The sequence below is a fragment of the Portunus trituberculatus genome, chromosome 44, assembly GCF_017591435.1.
Source record: "Portunus trituberculatus isolate SZX2019 chromosome 44, ASM1759143v1, whole genome shotgun sequence".
Classification (NCBI taxonomy): Eukaryota; Metazoa; Arthropoda; class Malacostraca; order Decapoda; family Portunidae; genus Portunus; species Portunus trituberculatus.
In genome coordinates, this window is record NC_059298.1 from 12,688,581 (window position 1) to 12,707,862 (window position 19,282).

At 40.6% G+C, this 19,282-nt stretch overlaps 1 protein-coding gene across 3 annotated transcripts in view; it reads right to left on the reverse strand.

Annotated features, from left to right (window-relative positions):
- LOC123518846 (enolase-phosphatase E1-like) overlaps positions 1–19,282 on the reverse strand; it is a 48,405-nt gene that overhangs the window by 20,444 nt on the left and 8,679 nt on the right. For all 3 annotated transcript variants that reach the window (XR_006678896.1, XM_045279886.1, XM_045279885.1), the window contains exon 3: positions 2,205–2,398. Coding sequence is in view for 2 of the 3 variants with exons in the window: in XM_045279886.1 (XP_045135821.1) it covers positions 2,205–2,398 (194 nt within the window). In the remaining variant the exon portion in view is untranslated. The remainder of the gene's footprint in view (positions 1–2,204; positions 2,399–19,282) is intronic.

The window sequence follows — 19,282 nt, forward strand, 5'->3', positions numbered from 1 at the left end:
CTACATTACCAATCCCCATAGAGTCATTAGCGTTAATTGAAATCAGAGAATAAGTGCCTTGAATCCTCCCTCTCGAAAGTTATAATTATAGTATGCTGGAAATACAGAAGCAGGCACGGAGCTCCAGAGTTTACCAGAAATTTCCGAAGATTACCAGAGATTTTTGCAGACCTAATGAAAGATCAACAAGCTTCCTACATTATTAGCAGGAAAAATACTCTTGAAAATCAGACGAGTCATCTCTGTGACCTTTGATATAATAGTTGTGATGGGAGAGAGAGAAGAATGCAAGCAGCTGGAGTCATATTCTGAAGCACTTCTAGCTCTTCCGCTACTTCTACATTGCTCTAATTGAGGCTATATGAGTTTAAAAGCGTGTTTTTTTTTAAGATTCTAGAGATGGATTAACAGAATTTCTATATCATTAACAAGTAAAACACTCTTGAGAACCTGCCTAATCTCCTTTGTGGCCTTTGAAAACACTTGTGGTGAGAGAGCATAATGTTTCTGAATACAAGTGGTACCAGGTTGGTGTTGAGTGGTGGTTGGAGGTTCCTATGGTGTTGCATTGGTCCAGCGTGCGTGGCGAGTAGTGGCAAATCTTAAATCATCACTGCGAGCCATCCACACTTTGCCTCAACCAACGGCTACGTAGATGCAAACAGTACACTGCCGCAGCAACACGTATTCACAGTTGTACTTTCTCCAAAAACAATAATTAGTGACCAACTTCCAGGTACTACATATTTATTACTTGGTGGGTTACGTTATGTTTCCTTGCCTGGCCAAACAAGTCAACCTTATGTATCTGAAGTGTAGTTCGGACTGTTGGCTTACATGTGACCTTTTCCTACTGTTCTTCTCTTTTTCCTTGTTTTTTTTTCTCTTTTCCTTCTTTCCTGATTCTCGTTCTTCTCTCTTTTTTTCCCCTCCTTCTTCTGTTCTTTCTTTCTTTTTATTTTTTCGCTTCCATTTTCCTCCTCCTCCTCCTCTTTTTTTTCCTCACCTTCTCTTCCCATTCTTTCTTTCTTTCTCCATTTCTTCCTTTCTTCTTCCTCTTTCTCCTCCTCCCAATCATCATCATCACCAGTCTATGCCCGGGCAGCAAGACAATGGCATAACCCAACATTTCCTACCAATATCTCCGGCCTGTCTGTTCCGGATCACTCAAGCAAAACTCTGCATCTCATCTCTCCATCTATGAGTTTTTGTCTGCTGTGCAATCCTTCTTTCTCAACGATCCAGGTCTGATACGAGGCTATGTATCTACAATGGGTGAGGATTTAACGTTTAGCTCAGTGGTGTGTGGGATAAGGTATTTTGTAATGTTTTATATAAGTAAGGCATTGTCAGGTATCTTAGTGTTTTATCTTTGCCATATTCAACAGGCTCTACTTAAATTTATTGGGTCTTCAAGGATGTCAGCAAGGTTACAGTGTTGGTTTAACAAGCTTTCTGCATCACCAATGGGAAAAGCAGCTCACGAGAACCTGAATAATGTGTGTGATGTCTGAAAGCAGTCCTAGTGAGAGTCCAGGTCAGCGCAGGAGTGCTCTGAATTAGGGGCACAGAATGGGGGATCTTGGTACGTTAATCTTATCTGAAGGTTGTAGAGTTCATGTACCATTGATCCTTGCCCCCCACCAAGAGTGATTACTTACGTCACAGTGCTGGTGACTTGATGTGCGTGTCACCTGGCCCCAACACAGGTCCGGGACGCCTTCACAGCACCAGTGTGGCTGTGCCGCTGGGGGATAATTAGTAATGAGTCACGGGTGTTGCTATTGTCCGTCCCTTGACGAGATTAACGGCGGTGACGTCACGGCTCACGGAACTTGGCGCGGCGTTGCCACTTTATGTCCTGCTCCTCCTCCAGCCTACTGCTGGGCCGCGTCCCTCCCTGCCCTGTGGCCGCTGTCTGTCGCCTACACAGATAAGACCAACTCGTGAGGCTTGTTGTATGCATGCCCTGCCCGCCGCTCAGTTCATGCAGGACCCCTCAGCGTGGCAAGGGTCACTGTTCTGCAACAGGTAACCTTGAATCATGCAAGTCACCTTTCAAGACTATAACCAAAACCATGATTTCCCCGCCAAGGGCAACACGGCGCACCCCACGCACGCCCCCAGATACACACACACACACACACACACACACACACACACACACAGACTCCTGCAGCCACGGCACTAAATATCATACTTACTGGCCCTCCACGGCGCCCTCTTGGTAGGCGCGGCGCCACATGTGTCCCTGCAAGGCCTTGAGCGGCCCCACCTTCCTGTCAGCGTCCATCATGCCCTCCACGTTGGCCACCAATGCTGCAATCACCGCCTCCCGCTCACCTGTGCTTGGCAGTGCCTGGCTCCCGGCCAACCCCGCCGCCACGTCCTCCTCGACCTGTGCACGGGAACATGATCCGCTGTAGTGTTGAATTATGCGCAACACGTCCCGCTGATACCTCTGACAGGCCGCCGCCTTGCTTGCTTTGTCAGCCAGACGTGTATTACTGTGCCGCCAGCATCATGCACTTTTATTGCCATTATGCCGTACCTCTCAATTAGTTCCAGCCATTACCCTGAACCAATCATCGTGACCTCATTAGTGTATTCTCTTTTATTCTCGATATCTTTAACTGATGATGGTTGACAGTTTGATAGTTTGTTAAATACCACCAGGAGATTTTTACATGCAACTTTCAGCCCGAGTGGGGGCGTGGCGGCAACTTTCCCTCATTTCCGGAACGCTGCTGACATGAATAGCTAATGGTGTGGTGGTCACTTCCCGCCGCGGCGCTTACTAGGCCTTTCCGTCTTCATTACCGTGACTGCCCTCAGAAAGTTTACATGAAGAAGGAAAGAGGAAGTACAATTATCTTTTTCCCAGGCATGAAGCAGCTGGCGAGGTGACACTTTATTTCGCGCTCATTATCTCGTTGACATAATTCTGAACGTGTAAAGGAGATTGGTAAAGGACTAAAAGCATTACCTCAATTGTTGATCTCTCTCTCTCTCTCTCTCTCTCTCTCTCTCTCTCTCTCTCTCTCTCACACACACACACACACACACACACACACACACACACACACACACACACACACACACACACACACAAACAAATGTACATGACAAAAAATATAGATAAGTAAATTGATAGTGAAAATAAAAAAAAATTGTGGATAAAGAATACATATAAATACCAAATGGATAAATAAATAAACAAATAAATAAATAAATAAATAAGTGAACAAGAACCTCACCTTAGTTCTCCCGATGTCTCCTAAAACAGCAAAAAATAAATAAATAAATAAAATAAATAGAATATATAATATAAAACAAAATAAATAAACTAATAGAATAAACCAATAATTATACACAAACGAATATAAGTCAATGTGGGAAGAGAAAGAGAGAGAGAGAGTGAGAGGATGAGAGAGGAAGTGGAGGATGAGGAAGAGGAGGAAGAAGAGGAGGAGGAGGGAAAGGAGGACACAGGTGTGGTTTTGTAGTTGTAGTTACCCCTTTACAGAGAAATTTACTTAATTCCTCGCTTTAATTACACATCACAGTGAGGAGCCATTTAAATCACTTCCACAGCTGCCATATTGCTTGCCCACCTAGAAAATATTACGCATTTCAGAACTTCATTAATTATAATCTTATATTGATAATCTTAATGTTGAATGAATGAATGAGAGAGAGAGAGAGAGAGAGAGAGAGAGAGAGAGAGAGAGAGAGAGAGAGAGAGAGAGAGAGAGAGAGAGAGAGAGAGAGAGAGAGAGAGAGAGAATAAAGTAAAGCCCTTCAATATATCAGACCACCTCATCTTCAAGGGAGCTCCGTTAGAGAGGATTACCTAAGGACGAACAGTCACCCTACACACTACAGTCACGCACGCACTCACTCTTCACTCACTCACGCACTCACTCACTCACACATGCACTCACTCCTACTCGTACTTCCTCCAGTCATTATCTTCCCGTACCCTTGAAATATTACAGTTTCAGGCCTCCATTAGTTTCCAGTCCTCTGTTTGAAGTTACATTAGGTTTTATATATATTTTTTTCATATTCTTCATAGTTCTGGTGAGTGATTAGTATGATTTGTTTTATTATCATTTATTATTAACGATAGAAACACTTTGAAATATTCTGGTTTCGCATTTCTATTAGTTTTCACAAATATACGAAGTCAGCCTCACTGCGATGCTTTTTCCCTTACATATGTTATAAAATCCTTAAAAATATGTGTTAATAGGTTTATGGAAACACTTGAGGTCATCAATAACATCCATTAGAGTTATTTTATATATATATTTTTTTTCATAGTTCTAGTGAGCGAATGGTATGATTTGTTTTATTATTAACGATAGAAACACTCCGACACATTCTTTGTCTCGCATTTCTACTAGTTTCCAATTCCCTAGTTGAAGTTCTATGGGATTTTACAGATTCTTCATAGTTCTAGAGGGTAATTAGTATTTTCTTCTTTTTTTCATGTTAGAGAGGAGGACAAGGCAAAGGTAACAAAGATATAAAGAAAATAGGTCCACTCAGTTGCCAGTCTCCTTACATAGCCGATACAATTAGCCAAAGGATAGGAACAAATGTCTTGAAACCTCTCTCTCTTGAATTATTTGCTCTATTAGAAAAGGGAGGAACACTCTCGAAAACCGGTCAGTAATTTCCTCATAGTTCTAGTGAGTAATTTGATACGCTATGTTTGAGAACTGGCCAATTGTCTCTGCGGTATTTGAGAAGAGAAGCAGTCGTGTTTTGAGAGTAAAGAGTTTCTGTATGCAGGACTTAAATGTTTCTCACTGCCACACATCACTGCACTGTATACTAACTTATCTTGCCCCATCTCTCTCTCTCTCTCTCTCTCTCTCTCTCTCTCTCTCTCTCTCTCTCTCTCTCTCTCTCTGGCCCTTTCTAGTATTACGAGAAATCGATATCTTCAACTAATAAAAAAAAAAGAGAGAGAAAAAAAAAGATGCTGATTAAGACAGTCTCCGTGTCTCCATCGCGCTGGTATTGCTTGGGGTGAAGAGGCCACTGAGGTAACAGATAGGCGGGGAACACCAGGGGACAGGAACACCAACCACGGCACACCACACACACATACATGCACACACACACTCTTCTAACGATAAGAGTCCTCAGAGATAAGAAGAGGAGTCATTACGTGTCAGTCAACCATTGTTGGACTGGTGGCCGATATCAGGTGAAAGCAAAGGGGAAAAAAATAATGAAAAAAAAAGAACAGCGGGATGCGTGATACATAATTGTGAAGGTAAAGAAATAAAAAAGAGAGAGAGAGAGAGAGAGAGAGAGAGAGAGAGAGAGAGAGAGAGAGAGAGAGAGAGAGAGAGAGAGAGAGAGAGAGAGAGAGAGAGAGAGAGAGAGAGAGAGAGAGAGAGAGAGAGAGAGAGAGAGAGAGAGAGAGAGAGAGGCAAATTTGAGACTGTCACAATTTTCAAATAAGGTAACCTGTAACTAGTTCTTCAGGCTTTTCATTACAAACTTTTCCTTTTAACATTTGATTCCCTGAGATGTACTAAACAAATCTATGGTCACACATTTTTTTGAGCCTTATAAAAACAACAACTACTGTTACTACTACTACTACTACTACTACTACTACTACTACTACTACAGCCACCATCACCGCCATTATAATCTATATATAGGTAACAATAATAACAAAAAATAAAATAACGATAATGACGACCTTACCTGGTAAAGAAGTAAAAAAAAAAAAACGCTCATTACTCTAAAAGACACAATTGTATTTGAGTACACACACACACACACACACACACACACACACACACACACACACACACACACACACACACACACACACACACACACAATCTTAATTTAGAGTAAACGTAAGGAACACACATTCTACATACGTGTAAATACAACATGACAACTTTTATACTACATTTCAGAGAAGAACCTGGGACGGGTCTTTACACGCGGTAACCTGTGGGAGACTCCAAGTGACATGTGTAAGTAAGTGGAGCGTAGCAGAGGAGCCTTGCCAGAGAGCGTGGATTATGGGGAAACACCGTATCTTTCTGCCTTGGCACGCTCACAAGGCATAAGAACATAGAAAATGAGTGAAGTTATAAGAAGCTATCAAGATCTACATGTGTGTTCTAGAAACTTTGCCAAAGACTGTGATTTTATGAACTGTATCTTATCTTGGTACACTTACGAGTCATATGAACACACATAAGAAAGATAAGGAAAGTATCCCCTTTAGCCCAGAAATTCCCTTGAAAAACCCACATGGTATAAAAAAAAGGTAAGCAAGAACAAGTCAGAACAACATGTGAATCCTAGAAACCTTTCCACAGACTATAAAATCAAGGGAAACACTGTATTCTACTATCTTGGCACAGTTACAAGGTAGAAAAAAACGTACACAAGAAGATAAGGAAGGTATAAGAAGCAATCAAAACCGACATGTGGAACCTAAATACCATCACATTGACTGTAAAATTAAGGGAAACATCGTATTTTGGTACAGTTACGAGTCATATGAGCACAAATATGAACATAAGAAAAATAAGGAAAGCAAGAAAGTCAGAGCTGCAAATGGATCCTAGAAATCTTCCCACAGACTAAGAAATTCAGGGAAACACTGTATCTTACTGCCTTGGTACCTTTGCGAGTCATATGAACATAAGACTATAATGAAAGCAAATACCGGTCAGAGCTACACGTGAGGGCTTCAGTTAGTCAAATAGCACAACACACTTCACTATTTAAACCTTTTCAATACTGGGACACATTTTTACCTTGAGGGCTTCAGTTAGTCAAATAGCACAACACACTTCACTCTTCAATACTGGAACACATTTTTACCTTCAGATTTGCGTACTATTTGACCACTTCATTGACATTAGGAAGGGTCTACGAAGGTCAGAAGATTAATGGTCGGTCTTCGCTATTTTAATCCTCCACATAAGTTTCTGAAGCTGTATAAAATCACCAAATAGTAACCAGAATGAATATGGAAACGCATCAAGGTACTCAAAGGGTTAACGTTTTCCCTTGATAGTCAGTAAGTCCTCTGATCTGCCAAGAAACAATCAGTTAGATCTTTTGAAGTGGCTATCAGTACATCGGAGAACCAAAGACCAAGAAAGCATTAAAGTAAGTGTTTTAAGCTCTTTATTCTAACTAACAGCTGGTGTCGGAACTATTATCAATTAATTAGTCAACATGAACCATGCGTGCTTTGGGGTCCGAGGGGTCTCCAAGCGCACGGGTTCGAATCCTGTCCACGGTCCGAGTGTAGGTTGGGCTTCCTTACTCGGGGCAACGGTTTCCTAGCGGGTGGGCTTTAAGATAGGAGGTACCCCAAAAAGTATCCCCATCAGCCCAGAAATTCCCGTGAAAAGCCCACATGGTATAAATAAAAAAAATTAAAAAAGACACATTATCAAGGCAATTCACAATGTAATTTTTGAATTTGTCTGTCAGCTTTTTTTAAAATAATTTCATTCTTTTTTTTTTTTGACCAGAAAGAAAATTAAAATAACACACTGAATGACAACCAGAGTAATCATGTGTGTGTGTGTGTGTGTGTGTGTGTGTGTGTGTGTGTGTGTGTGTGTGTGTGTGTGTGTGTGTGTGTGTGTGTGTGTGTGTGTGTGAGTGACCTTTGCAAACAGTCCTAAAGAAAATAGCGAATGTTTACAAATAATTACAGATGTCTTAACTCCTCGTGGCGTGTGGAGGAAAAACTATTCACTGGTTTAATTAGTGTTGAGAAGACTTGCTTTCATAACTATTGTTGTCACTGTAAAATATTCATTGTTGTCTCTGCAAATATTACACCACTGGTCTTTTGGCTTCATAACTTTAGCGTCTAATTAGTTGATATTCATTCTACCAACCGTCCCCCCTCCCCCTCTCTCTCTCTCTCTCTCTCTCTCTCTCTCTCTCTCTCTCTCTCTCTCTCTCTCTCTCTCTCTCTCTCTCTCTCTCTCTCTCTACAACTGTGAAGAATGTCATTTATATTTTGTTTACTATATATGTATTGAATGACAGGCCTAACATCTGACCTCTTCGGCATAATCAATTTTGTATTTGTTTCCAGGTCTGTACAAGAGCTTTAGCTCATCAGACCGAGCCTGTATTATGTATATAAATTGTACACAATATTACTATGTATAGAGAAATTGGCCAATAAATGTATCAGAATCAGTATCAGTTTCTCTCTCTCTCTCTCTCTCTCTCTCTCTCTCTCTCTCTCTCTCTCTCTCTCTTTCTTTCCCAGAAGCTCAATGAGTAATAATAACTCTATAAAGATTCCAAACTAAACCAAACTAAACCTAACCCAACCTAATCTAACCTCAGCAACACCTCACCAAATCTAACCGCATCAATAATCAACGTCATTCAAACCTAATCAAATGGCAAACCTAACCTAACCTAACCTCATCAAATCTTAACCAATCCTAACCTAACCCAACCATGAAGAATTGACTGCAGATTCGTAAGTGATTATCATCGGGGAGTGTATCTGTGGGTGTCTAGAGAGCAATGAATGTGGTGGTGGTGGTGGTGGTGGGGTCGTAAAAGGTCACCTTCACCTGGATAATTCAGCCAATCATATCCACACAATGGCACAAAGGAAGCTCTTAAATGTTTGCTTTCAGAAGTGTTGCTGTCGTCATCATCGTCACCATTATTATCATCATCATCACCACCGTTATCATCATTCTTATCATTATTATTGTCCGCATCATCATCATAACCATCCTTTCTGCTACAGCGACAAACTAACAACAACAATAACAACAGTAACAATAATAACAACAACAACAATAATAAAAAAAAAAAAAAAAAAAAAAAAATAATAAAATAATAATAATAATAATAATAATAATAATAAAGAAGAGTTAAAAATATACTCGCGTTCGTTCATAATTTCTCAACAAAAAGAAATATATTCAACAGACACGATTATCTTTCAGTATACACATTGCCTCACTTACTTGGCTCACTTTTCTTGGTCTTTTTTATCTCCCACCAACTCTCTCTCTCTCTCTCTCTCTCTCTCTCTCTCTCTCTGGAAATAAGAGGTAAAACATGACAAAACAGAAAAGACGACCAGCTGTTTAAAAGTTTGCAAAGTGTTATTATTTCTGTATTATCTCTCTCTCTCTCTCTCTCTCTCTCTCTCTCTCTCTCTCTCTCTCGTTGCCAGCCACATTATTCTTAGCCCCTAACCATCGAAACGTACTCTGTTTAGTACTCTCTTTGTTACCAGAGAGAGAGAGAGAGAGAGAGAGAGAGAGAGAGAGAGGTAAGAAAAGAAGAGATAGCGGTTGTATTTCATGGAAGTTTCCTTTAACACATATTTACCAAGAAGAAGAAAGGTTATGGGAGAGGAGGAGGAGGAGGAGGAGGAGGAGGAGGAGGAGGAGGAGGAGGAGGAGGAGGAGGAGGAGGAGGAGGAGAAGAAGGAGGAGGAGGAGGAGGATAGTCAGGAAGTGAATGGTGGGACACTTGAACGCCTGGATGAGGATGAAGAAGAGGAGGAGGAGGAGATGGAGGAGTGAGTGAGTGCAAGGATTTGCATGCATTGAGACGAATTGAAAACATGATTTAGAAAGAAAAAGATGAAAGAAAGAAAGAAAGAAAATATAGAAGGGAAAAACGAAGGGAAGGAAGGAAGGAAGGAAGGAAGGAAGGAAGGAAGGAAGGAAGGAAGGAAGGGAAGACAGAAGGATAAAAAGGAAAGAAACGAAAAAAAAAAATAACAAAAAAAAACAAATACAGAAAAAGACAGAGATGAAAAAATAAAGGAATGAAGGACGGAAAATAAAGAAAGAAGGAGAGAAGGAAAGAGGGAAGGAAGTAAGGGAGGAGAGAGAAGCGCCGGTGATGACTTCGAAAGAGGTACTGAAGTAGAAAGCAAAGACAGGGTGCAAGCGTGAAGGAATGCTGGCACACCACACACACGGCAGTAGCAACAGTAGCAGCAGCAGCAGCAGCAGCAGCAGCAGCAGTAGTAGTAGTAGTAGTAGTAGTAGTAGTAGTAGTAGTAGTAGTAGTAGTAGTAGTAGTAGTAGCAGCAGCAGCATAGCAGCAGCAGTAGTAGTAGTAGTAGTAGTAGTAGTAGTAGTAGTAGTAGTAGTAGTAGTAGTAGTAGTAGTAGTAGTAGTAGAAGAAGAAGAAGAAGAAGAAGAAGAAGAAGAAGAAGAAGAAGAAGAAGAAGAAGAAGAAGAAGAAGAAGAAGAAGAAGAAGAAGAAGAAGAAGAAAGAAAGAAAGAAAGAAAGAGAGAGAGAGAGAGAGAGAGAGAGAGAGAGAGAGAGAGAGAGAGAGAGAGAGAGAGAGAGAGAGAGAATAATCATACGCAACACAAAATAAAGGACATGGAAGAAGGTGGTGATTAAAAGGAGACATGATGAAGGGCGGAATGGGCAGTAAAGGACAGAAGCAAAGGACACGAGCAAAGGAGTGTGGCAAGGACGAGGCATGAAAGCGATGAGAGGACGAATGAGGCAGTAAATGACAAGCCCTCATTGGGGAAGGCTTGTTTGAAGGAGTCGCTTGAGAGCTTCTTAATCTTCTTCTTCTTCTTCTTCTTCTTCCTCACGATGATCTATGCTTGAGAGGGTTGCCACTCCAGCACACACACACACACACACACACACACACACACACACACACCGCGTAGTGTAGTGGTTAGCACGTTCGGGTCACAATCGAGAGGGCCCGGGTTCGAGTCCCGGGATGCGGCGAGGCAAATGGGCAAGCCTCTTAATGTGTAGCCCCTGTCCACCTAGCAGTAAATAGGTACGGGATGTAACTCGAGGGGTTGTGGCCTCGCTTTCCCGGTGTGTGAGTGTGTTGTGGTATCAGTCCTACCCGATGATCGGTCTATGAGCTCTGAGCTCGCTCCGTAATGAGGAAGACTGGCTAGGTGACCAGCAGGCGCCGTGGTGGTGAATGAACACACACACACATCGCCAGGTGCCGTTGTGAGGAATAGGCGGAGGGCGAGGGCTTGGAAGGAGGGGGAAGTGCTACACGCCGGAACGCAAAGGAACATAAAGGAAGGCCAGGTGGGAATAGTAGCTTATTGTTATAGTTTCGCTTTTTTTCATTTTCTTTTTCTTATAACATGATCTTTAAAGGATTTTTATCTATGATTTTTTTAAATCAATTTCCAGCCAAAGACAAAATGAAAAGAAAAAAATAACAAATAATATCAAATGATTAAACGCATAAAATGAATAAATATATGAATAGGTCAATCAATAGATAAATAAACAGATACATAATTCAACCAATTAAAAAAGATAAATAGATTAATAAACACATTAATATATAGACAAATGAATAATAAATAGATAAACAAAATGAATAAGAAACAAATGAATAGGACGGGAGATTTCATTTTCTTCCTTTATTTCTTTTCATTATGAACGCTTCTGCTCACGTGACAAGAAACTCCACCCACTCTCTGCCAGTCACGAGTACGGCTGCTCCTTCAGTTAACCCCTTCAATACTGGGAAACAATTTTACCTTGAGATTTGTGTACGATTAGACCATATTATTGACATTAGGAAGTGTCTATGGAAGTCAGAAGATTAATGGCCACAGTCTTCACAATTTCAATCCCATACACGAGTTTCTGAAGCTGTATACAATCACCAAATAGTAAGCAGAGTGAACATGGGAACGCCTCATGGTACTGAAGGGGTTAAATAGAAGCTTGTCGTGCAAATTTATAGCATCATTTTCTGATTTTCAAAGAGATTCGTGGACAGCAAAGAAGGATACAAAGGAATACAAAGGAGGACAAACAGCAACAGACCCTGAGGAGAAGAGACATCAGAAAAAGAAATTAAAAAAAGGAGCGAACAGTTTTAAATAAGAAGAGACATCAGAAAAAAAATAAAGGAGAGAATAGTTTTAGATAAGAGACATCAGAAAAAATAAATAAAAAAAATAAGCGAATAGTTTTAAATAAGAAGAGACATTAGAAAAAAATAAAAAGGATCGAATAGTTTTAAATATTTCATTCTTCAGAGTTTTATTTATTTGTTGAAAAATTGTCAAGTCCCTCAAATTGTCCCGTATAAATACACACACGCAGGCTGAGAAAAAGATGAAAAAAGAAGGAAGGAAAGAAAAGATTAAAAAAAATGGATCGAAGAGTTTAAATATTTCAGCGCTCAACGTTGCACTTATCTTCCCTAAAAAAAAAAAAAAAAAGAAAAAAACAGTCTTGTCACAAATGAACTAATAACAGCAATTTTCTACCATTACCAGTTGAAGAGTCGAGATAATTTGCCCCGTATGGTGATGAGTACATGAAGAACAACAACAACAACAACAACAAAAATAGCAGCAGAAACTCAACCACGAATAACAAAAGACAGTGAGATTAGGTTACATTCAGTCCACGCCCAGGTAATGGGAGGAAAGTCCACACGTCACCATGGGAAGACTGAGTACGGAGCGAGGCGGTATTCAATAATTTCCATGAGGAGGAGGAGGAGGAGGAGGAGGAGGAGGAGGAGGAGAAAAAGAGGAAGAAGAAGAAGAGGAGAAGACTGTGGTATACATAGAGTTTTACTGCACGTGAGGAGTGAAATGAGACGATAAGGCGTGAATGCAAGTGTTATGAAGAGGTTATGAAAAGTGACACTCCAGCCAGCCACTGCCAGCCTCCTTGACACACACACACACACACACACACACACACACACACACACACACTGTCACTAACGCACCTACTCACCATCACACCATTACCATAATCATCATCGTTACAGCCATTGGAGTGAAAAATTATAAGTTTATACATATGTAGAGAGAGAGAGAGAGAGAGAGAGAGAGAGAGAGAGAGAGAGAGAGAGACTTTATGAATATAATGCAGAATGTTGAGTATTTTTGTGCACACGAACTAACTATTCGTAAAATTAAGTGAAGGTAAGAAAGAAAAGAAAAAGAAGACTAAAAAGTAGTAAAAACACAATGCAACAAAAAGAACAATGATGAGATGGGAGAATGTGAGCGAAAGAAAAGAGAAACGTGATTTTTTTATGACTCAATTTTCTGCCTTCTTAAATATTCTCTTTTTTTCTTCTATTTTTTTTTTTCGTGTGAGTTTCTTTCATGTATGGTGATGGTGTGTGTGTGTGTGTGTGTGTGTGTGTGTGTGTGTGTGTGTGTGTGTGTGAATACATCATCACCAGTGCGTTTGATTATTCTGAGTATCATTTTGTTGTTGTTGTTGTTGTTGTTGTTGTTGTTTTTGCAATTACTATTGTTATTGTTGTTTTTATCATTATTGTTATCATTACGTATTACTTCCACTGTTACCACCACCACCACCACCACCACCACCACCACCACCACCACCACCATCCCCACTACTACTACTACTACTACTACTACTACTACTACTACTACTACCACTACTACTACTACTACCACCACCACTACTACTACTACTACTACTACTACCACTACCACTACTACTACTACCACCACCACTACCACCACCATTACCACTACTACCACCACTACCACCACCACCACCACTACCACTACCACCACCACTACCACCACTACTACCACTACTACCACTACCACTACTACTACTACTACTACCACTACCACCACTACTACTACTGCTACCTACCACTACTACTACTACCATTACTACTACTACCACTACTAACACTACTACCACTACTACTACTACCACTATTACTACTACTACCACTACTACCACTACTACTACTACCACTATTACCACTACTACTACTACTACTGTTACTACTATTACTACTACTTATACTACAACTACAACAATTACAACTACTATATCTTCTGCTTCTTCCTCTTCTTTTTATCATCACTAGCATTATACTTCCACAACCACCACTACTACCACCACAACCACCACCGCTACACTACCCACCACCAGTGACGCCCTCATTATACAGAAGGGTGGGTGATTCATCCGTCAGAAGTCCTCCCAGATGTCCTGTCATGCATACACACATAGCCCCTAATTATTTTACGCCACATTATCCTCCTCCTCCTCCTCCTCCTCCTCCTTAGCAATCCCTCTCCTCCATTCCTCGTCTCTTTACGCTTCAAAATGTTCTCTCTTTCTCTCCCTCTGTGCCCCTCCGGTTACTGTTTCACGTCCTGATCTAATACTGTCGCTCAATCTTCTACATGACCTCTCTTCTTCTCTATGCTTTGTTACTTTCATTTTATTCCTTCTTCACTTTATTTATTTCAGTTATCGACTTTTCTTTCTTTCTGTCTTTCTTTCTCTCTCTATTTCTTTCTTTTTTCTTCTTCAAAACTTTTATCACAGAATTGTTGAGTTTATTTCTTCATTCTTAAATTCAGCTTCTCTCCTTCCTTGTCTTGGCTCTTTGCTTTCATGGCCTGAGGTACGGGATGGTCATGTAGTGTGTTAAAGTGTGTCAGTGGAGGGATGGATCGATAGATAAATGGACAAACGAACAGCCACAAACATATGGATAGGGATAGAGGAAACATAGATAGATAGTCTCCCTCTAGGTAGTGCAGGAACGTTTTGCTCTCTCACCACGACTCTTTTCCTAAGGCCACAGAGATGACACAGAGATGATTAGCCGGGTTTTGAAGAGTGTTCCTCCAGGTCATAATGTAGAAATCTTGTCACTCTGCCTCTACAACAGTAAAAACACCTTAAAAAAAAAAAAAAAAACTCGTGAAGATTTAAATAAAGCCTTTTGAAATAGTGGAGGTGAAGGACAAAGTGTTTGAGAATACGAGCCCCCTCTCTCTCTCTCTCTCTCTCTCTCTCTCTCTCTCTCTTTCCATATCAAAATACTCCCTTGACATAAATGACGCAGTTCCGATGTTTGTTCGTTCGTTTGTTTGTTTGTTTATTTGTTTTGTTTGCTTATCTTGACATTTCTTCACACATTGAATTGTCTGTCAACACACTAACAGTTTGCTTTCACTCTTCTTTGTTGTATCTCACGCTCAGTTTTGACAGGTTTGCACGGTATTGATCCTGTGTGTGTGTGTGTGTGTGTGTGTGTGTGTGTGTGTGTGTGTGTGTGTGTGTGTGTGTGTGTGTGTGTGTGTGTGTGTGGCAAAATAACAAGGAAACCACCACACTTCCTTTACCCCTTCAGTACCATGACGCGTTTCCATATTCATTTTGCTTACTATTTGGTGATTATATACACCTTCAGAAACTTATGTGGGAGATTAAAATAGCGAAGACTGTGGCCATTAATCTCCTGACCTCCCTAGACCCTTACTAATGTCAATACAATGGTCTAATCGTACACATATCTCGAGGTAAAAATGTGTCCTAGTATTGAAGAGGTTAAAACAACTAACTAAGCAGAACATTTATCGTACTTCTGTGGATACAAAAGTCCACTGGAACCACAAGACCACCGATCCCAAGGCACTCGTCCTCCTCCCTCCACACATTCCTACCACTTTTTTTTTTGCTTCCTCTTTTTTTTCCGCTTCATTATCTCCACCTACGTTGCAGAGAAGCCCCTACCAACCTCAGCCAACCCAGCAACAGGTAATACAGGAGGCTAAAGGAACTGAAGGACTCTCACTATTCATCCCTCCCTCTATCCTATACTCTCCTTCCTCCTCTTCCTTCTCCTCCTCCTCCCGCCATGTCGCCACTCAGCACAAGCCAGCGCCAGGACTTGTCAATCATCACTAATAAAAGTCAATTGAGGTCAAACTAGGAAAAGAAAAGAAAAGTAGGTTATGTGTGTATTATTGGAAAGTGTCTTGTTTTCTATTCCTTTTTACAGTGTGTGTGTGTGTGTGTGTGTGTGTGTGTGTGTGTGTGTGTGTGTGTGTGTGTGTGTGTGTGTGTGTGTGTGTGTGTGTGTAGTCAGGTGAAAGACGGTATGTTTGCTAAGATGATTAAAGCTTTGAAGTATGTATATATGTGTGAATGGAAGGTACTTTAACATGAGATCTATAGCTATATTTATTCACTTTTTTCTATATAATTGACCTCTTTTTCATACCATCACTTCCAACACCACCAACGCCACCACCAGCACCACAACAACAAGAAACAACCTAATACTACAAGCAACAACAACAACAAAAAAAAAAAAGTTGGAGGTGGAGGGTAGGGAATGGGAGGAAAAGAGAGAGGAGCAGCTTTTAGTACCAGCCACAAGCCACATGTTACAAGTTACAAGGCGAGGGAGGGGGAGGGAGTCTACCAGTGAGCCAACACACACTACTGCTGGGACGGTGGGTGATGGTGCCTGAGAGCAAACCATGAGGTGCCACGTAAGCCAGATCCCGATGGTGACAATACAATATAGGCAGTCTAAGCTGTTGTTGTTATTACCATTTTTATCATTATCGTTTTTGTTGTTGTTGCTGTTGGTGGTAGTGGTGATGGTGGTGGTATCTAGTAGTAGTAGTAGTAGTAGTAGTAGTAGTAGTAGTAGTAGTAGTAGTAGTAGTAGTAGTAGTAGTAGTAGTAGTAGTAGTAGTAGTAGTAGTAGTATCGGTTTTTAAATACCCCTTTACTTCATATGTTTTCCAGTCCGTTCTCTATCACCTCTCTCTCTCTCTCTCTCTCTCTCTCACACACACACACACACACACACACACACACACACACACACACACACATAAGAGTAATCACGAGGGTTTTCCGTAGGTTGTCAGGCAACACCAAGGACACACACACACACACACACACACACACACACACACACACACACACACACACACACACACACACACACACACATCCTCACAGGTGTGACCTTGGGGAGGCCACAGCCCTCGCCTCCCCCAACTCCCCATTCACTTCCTGGGCTCTTTCGACACCACACTTTTTGCCTCTGCTTTCAATTCATTTTCAATTCCCCTGCCTAGTTATCATCAAGGTTCATTTCACCCGTGTTAAGTTATCTTTGTCCCTTGGTGCTTGTAAGGAGCGAGTGAGTGCTTGGCCCGTATTTGGAATCGCTCCACTACGACTAACTAAACTCACTATATTCATAAGCCATAGTAATAATAAGCCGGTTACTTTCGTGTGGCTTTCATGTTAAATAGTGAAAAAATCGTATTAACATGTCACTCTAACCATGAAATACCCTTGAAAACCACGTGTAAGTTCAAGTACAGCTTTTGGGGTTTAGTGGAGGTACAAGCCAGAGGTTCAGAGGAGCTTCAGAATATAGCGGTGTGTTAAAGGGCACGTTTTAAAGAGACGTGAGGTAAGGGACGGGAGTAACAAAGACTGGGTATAAAGGCAGCGGTATCTTTTCTTTCTAGTTTTTCTATACACATTTCCTGATTAAGATACACGTCTTTTCTTTTTACGTTTTCTGACATTTCTTATTCATTTATTTACATTTTTTTTTACTTTCCTATGAAAAAAAAATAAAGTGTTGTATTATTGTGCATTTCTATACGTTGTTTTTTTTTATTATTTAACGTTTCTCCTACTACTATATATATATTTTTTTTTTCCAAACACTCCATATTATTTTCTTTTTTGTTCTTATACCGTATAGATCCTCCATATCTCTCTCTCTCTCTCTCTCTCTCTCTCTCTCTCTCTCTCTCAGCACGTTGTTATCAGTGTTTTCTGCTTCAGTTCCTGGTCACGTTTATTTTCTTTCCTTGTAATTTTTATTTCACTTACTTCTGACTTTGTATTTTTTTTTTACTTTCCTTGCTTTCATTTAAACTTTTCGCATTGCTTGTTTTCTTTCCGTTATGTGCTCTCTCTCTCTCTCTCTCTCTCTCTCTCTCTCTCTCTCTCTCTCTCTCTCTCTCTCTCTCTCTCTCTCTCTCTCTGTGTGTGTGTGTGTGTGTGTGTGTGTGTGTGTGCTTACCTGCCTCCCTATTCCTATTCCTATCCTTAATTACTCCTCACATTTACTATATCACAAGATGAGCAGGCCTATCTGTTTTTTTCAGGCCTACCTAGTGTTTTTTTTTTTCTCTACCAATCTACCAACCTGACCACTGTTCCTTTGTTATTTTCATTTTGATATCTACTTATGCTTTTAACAATTGTTGAAAACGCAGAAAATGTCAACGATGCATATGAAGTAAAGCCGAGGTAACGTACTGGACACACTCTCGAAACATGAAAATAATGTGTGATTTTTTATGGCTAACTGACCGAGAGTATGTTGGTAAAGTGAGCAATCGTTAAGTGAATTATATGAAGTTATTTATCATACGATATTTTAACCCCTTCATTACCATGCTACGTTTTAATATTTTTTCTACTTAACATTTAGCGATTTCATGCAGTTTCAGAAACTTATGTTGGGATTAAAATAGTGAAGACTCTGGCCATTAATCTTTTGACCTCCATAGACCCTTCCTAATGTAGATAAAATCGTCTAATCACACCAAAACTTATGGTAAAAATGCGTCCCAGTACTGAAGGAGTTAAGGGGCTTTCATTAACTTTCTTCCTTCATACAGTAAAATAAATAGATTAACAAATAACCCCAAATAAAAACTAGAAGCAACACACTGCACCACACTACTACACAATATTAATCAACCCGCCAGAACACTATGCAAATAAACACTGTGTTGTTATTGCATGTGCCTCTTCACACAGCGATGAAAGAATGACATAACCAATTGCATCACGACTTTAAAAGAGGTTTGTTTATGTTTACTGATACCCTCTCTCTCTCTCTCTCTCTCTCTCTCTCTCTCTCTCTCTCTCTCTCTCTCTCTCTCTCTCTCATTCATCCATTAGCTTCCCCTTCACTCTTACATCCATCCCATCATCTTCCTTCCACTCACTAATTCCATTCATCCATTAATCTACCATCCATTCAGCATTCCACCCATCCTATCACTCACCCATCCACTCATGCTTCCTTCCATCCTTACATCCATCCACTTATCATACACCCAATCATCCAATTACAGCTACTCTATCCAGCCATTGTTTTCACTTTCCCATGCGCTAACCGTTATAGTTCCCTCATGCGTTTCATTTTGATATCTACTTATGCTTTTAACAATTGCTGAAAACGCAGAAAATGTTAACGATGCATGATTATGAAATGAAGCCGAGGTAACCTACAGGACCCATCCACCCACCTACCTATGCCGCCCACCCACCCACTCTCCCGCCCACCCAGACCAACTAGTACAATATTTACCACAATAAATGTCACGGTCGCTGGTACTCAACCACTTTTTTTTCTTCTTCTTCTTCTTCTTCTTCTTCTTCTTCT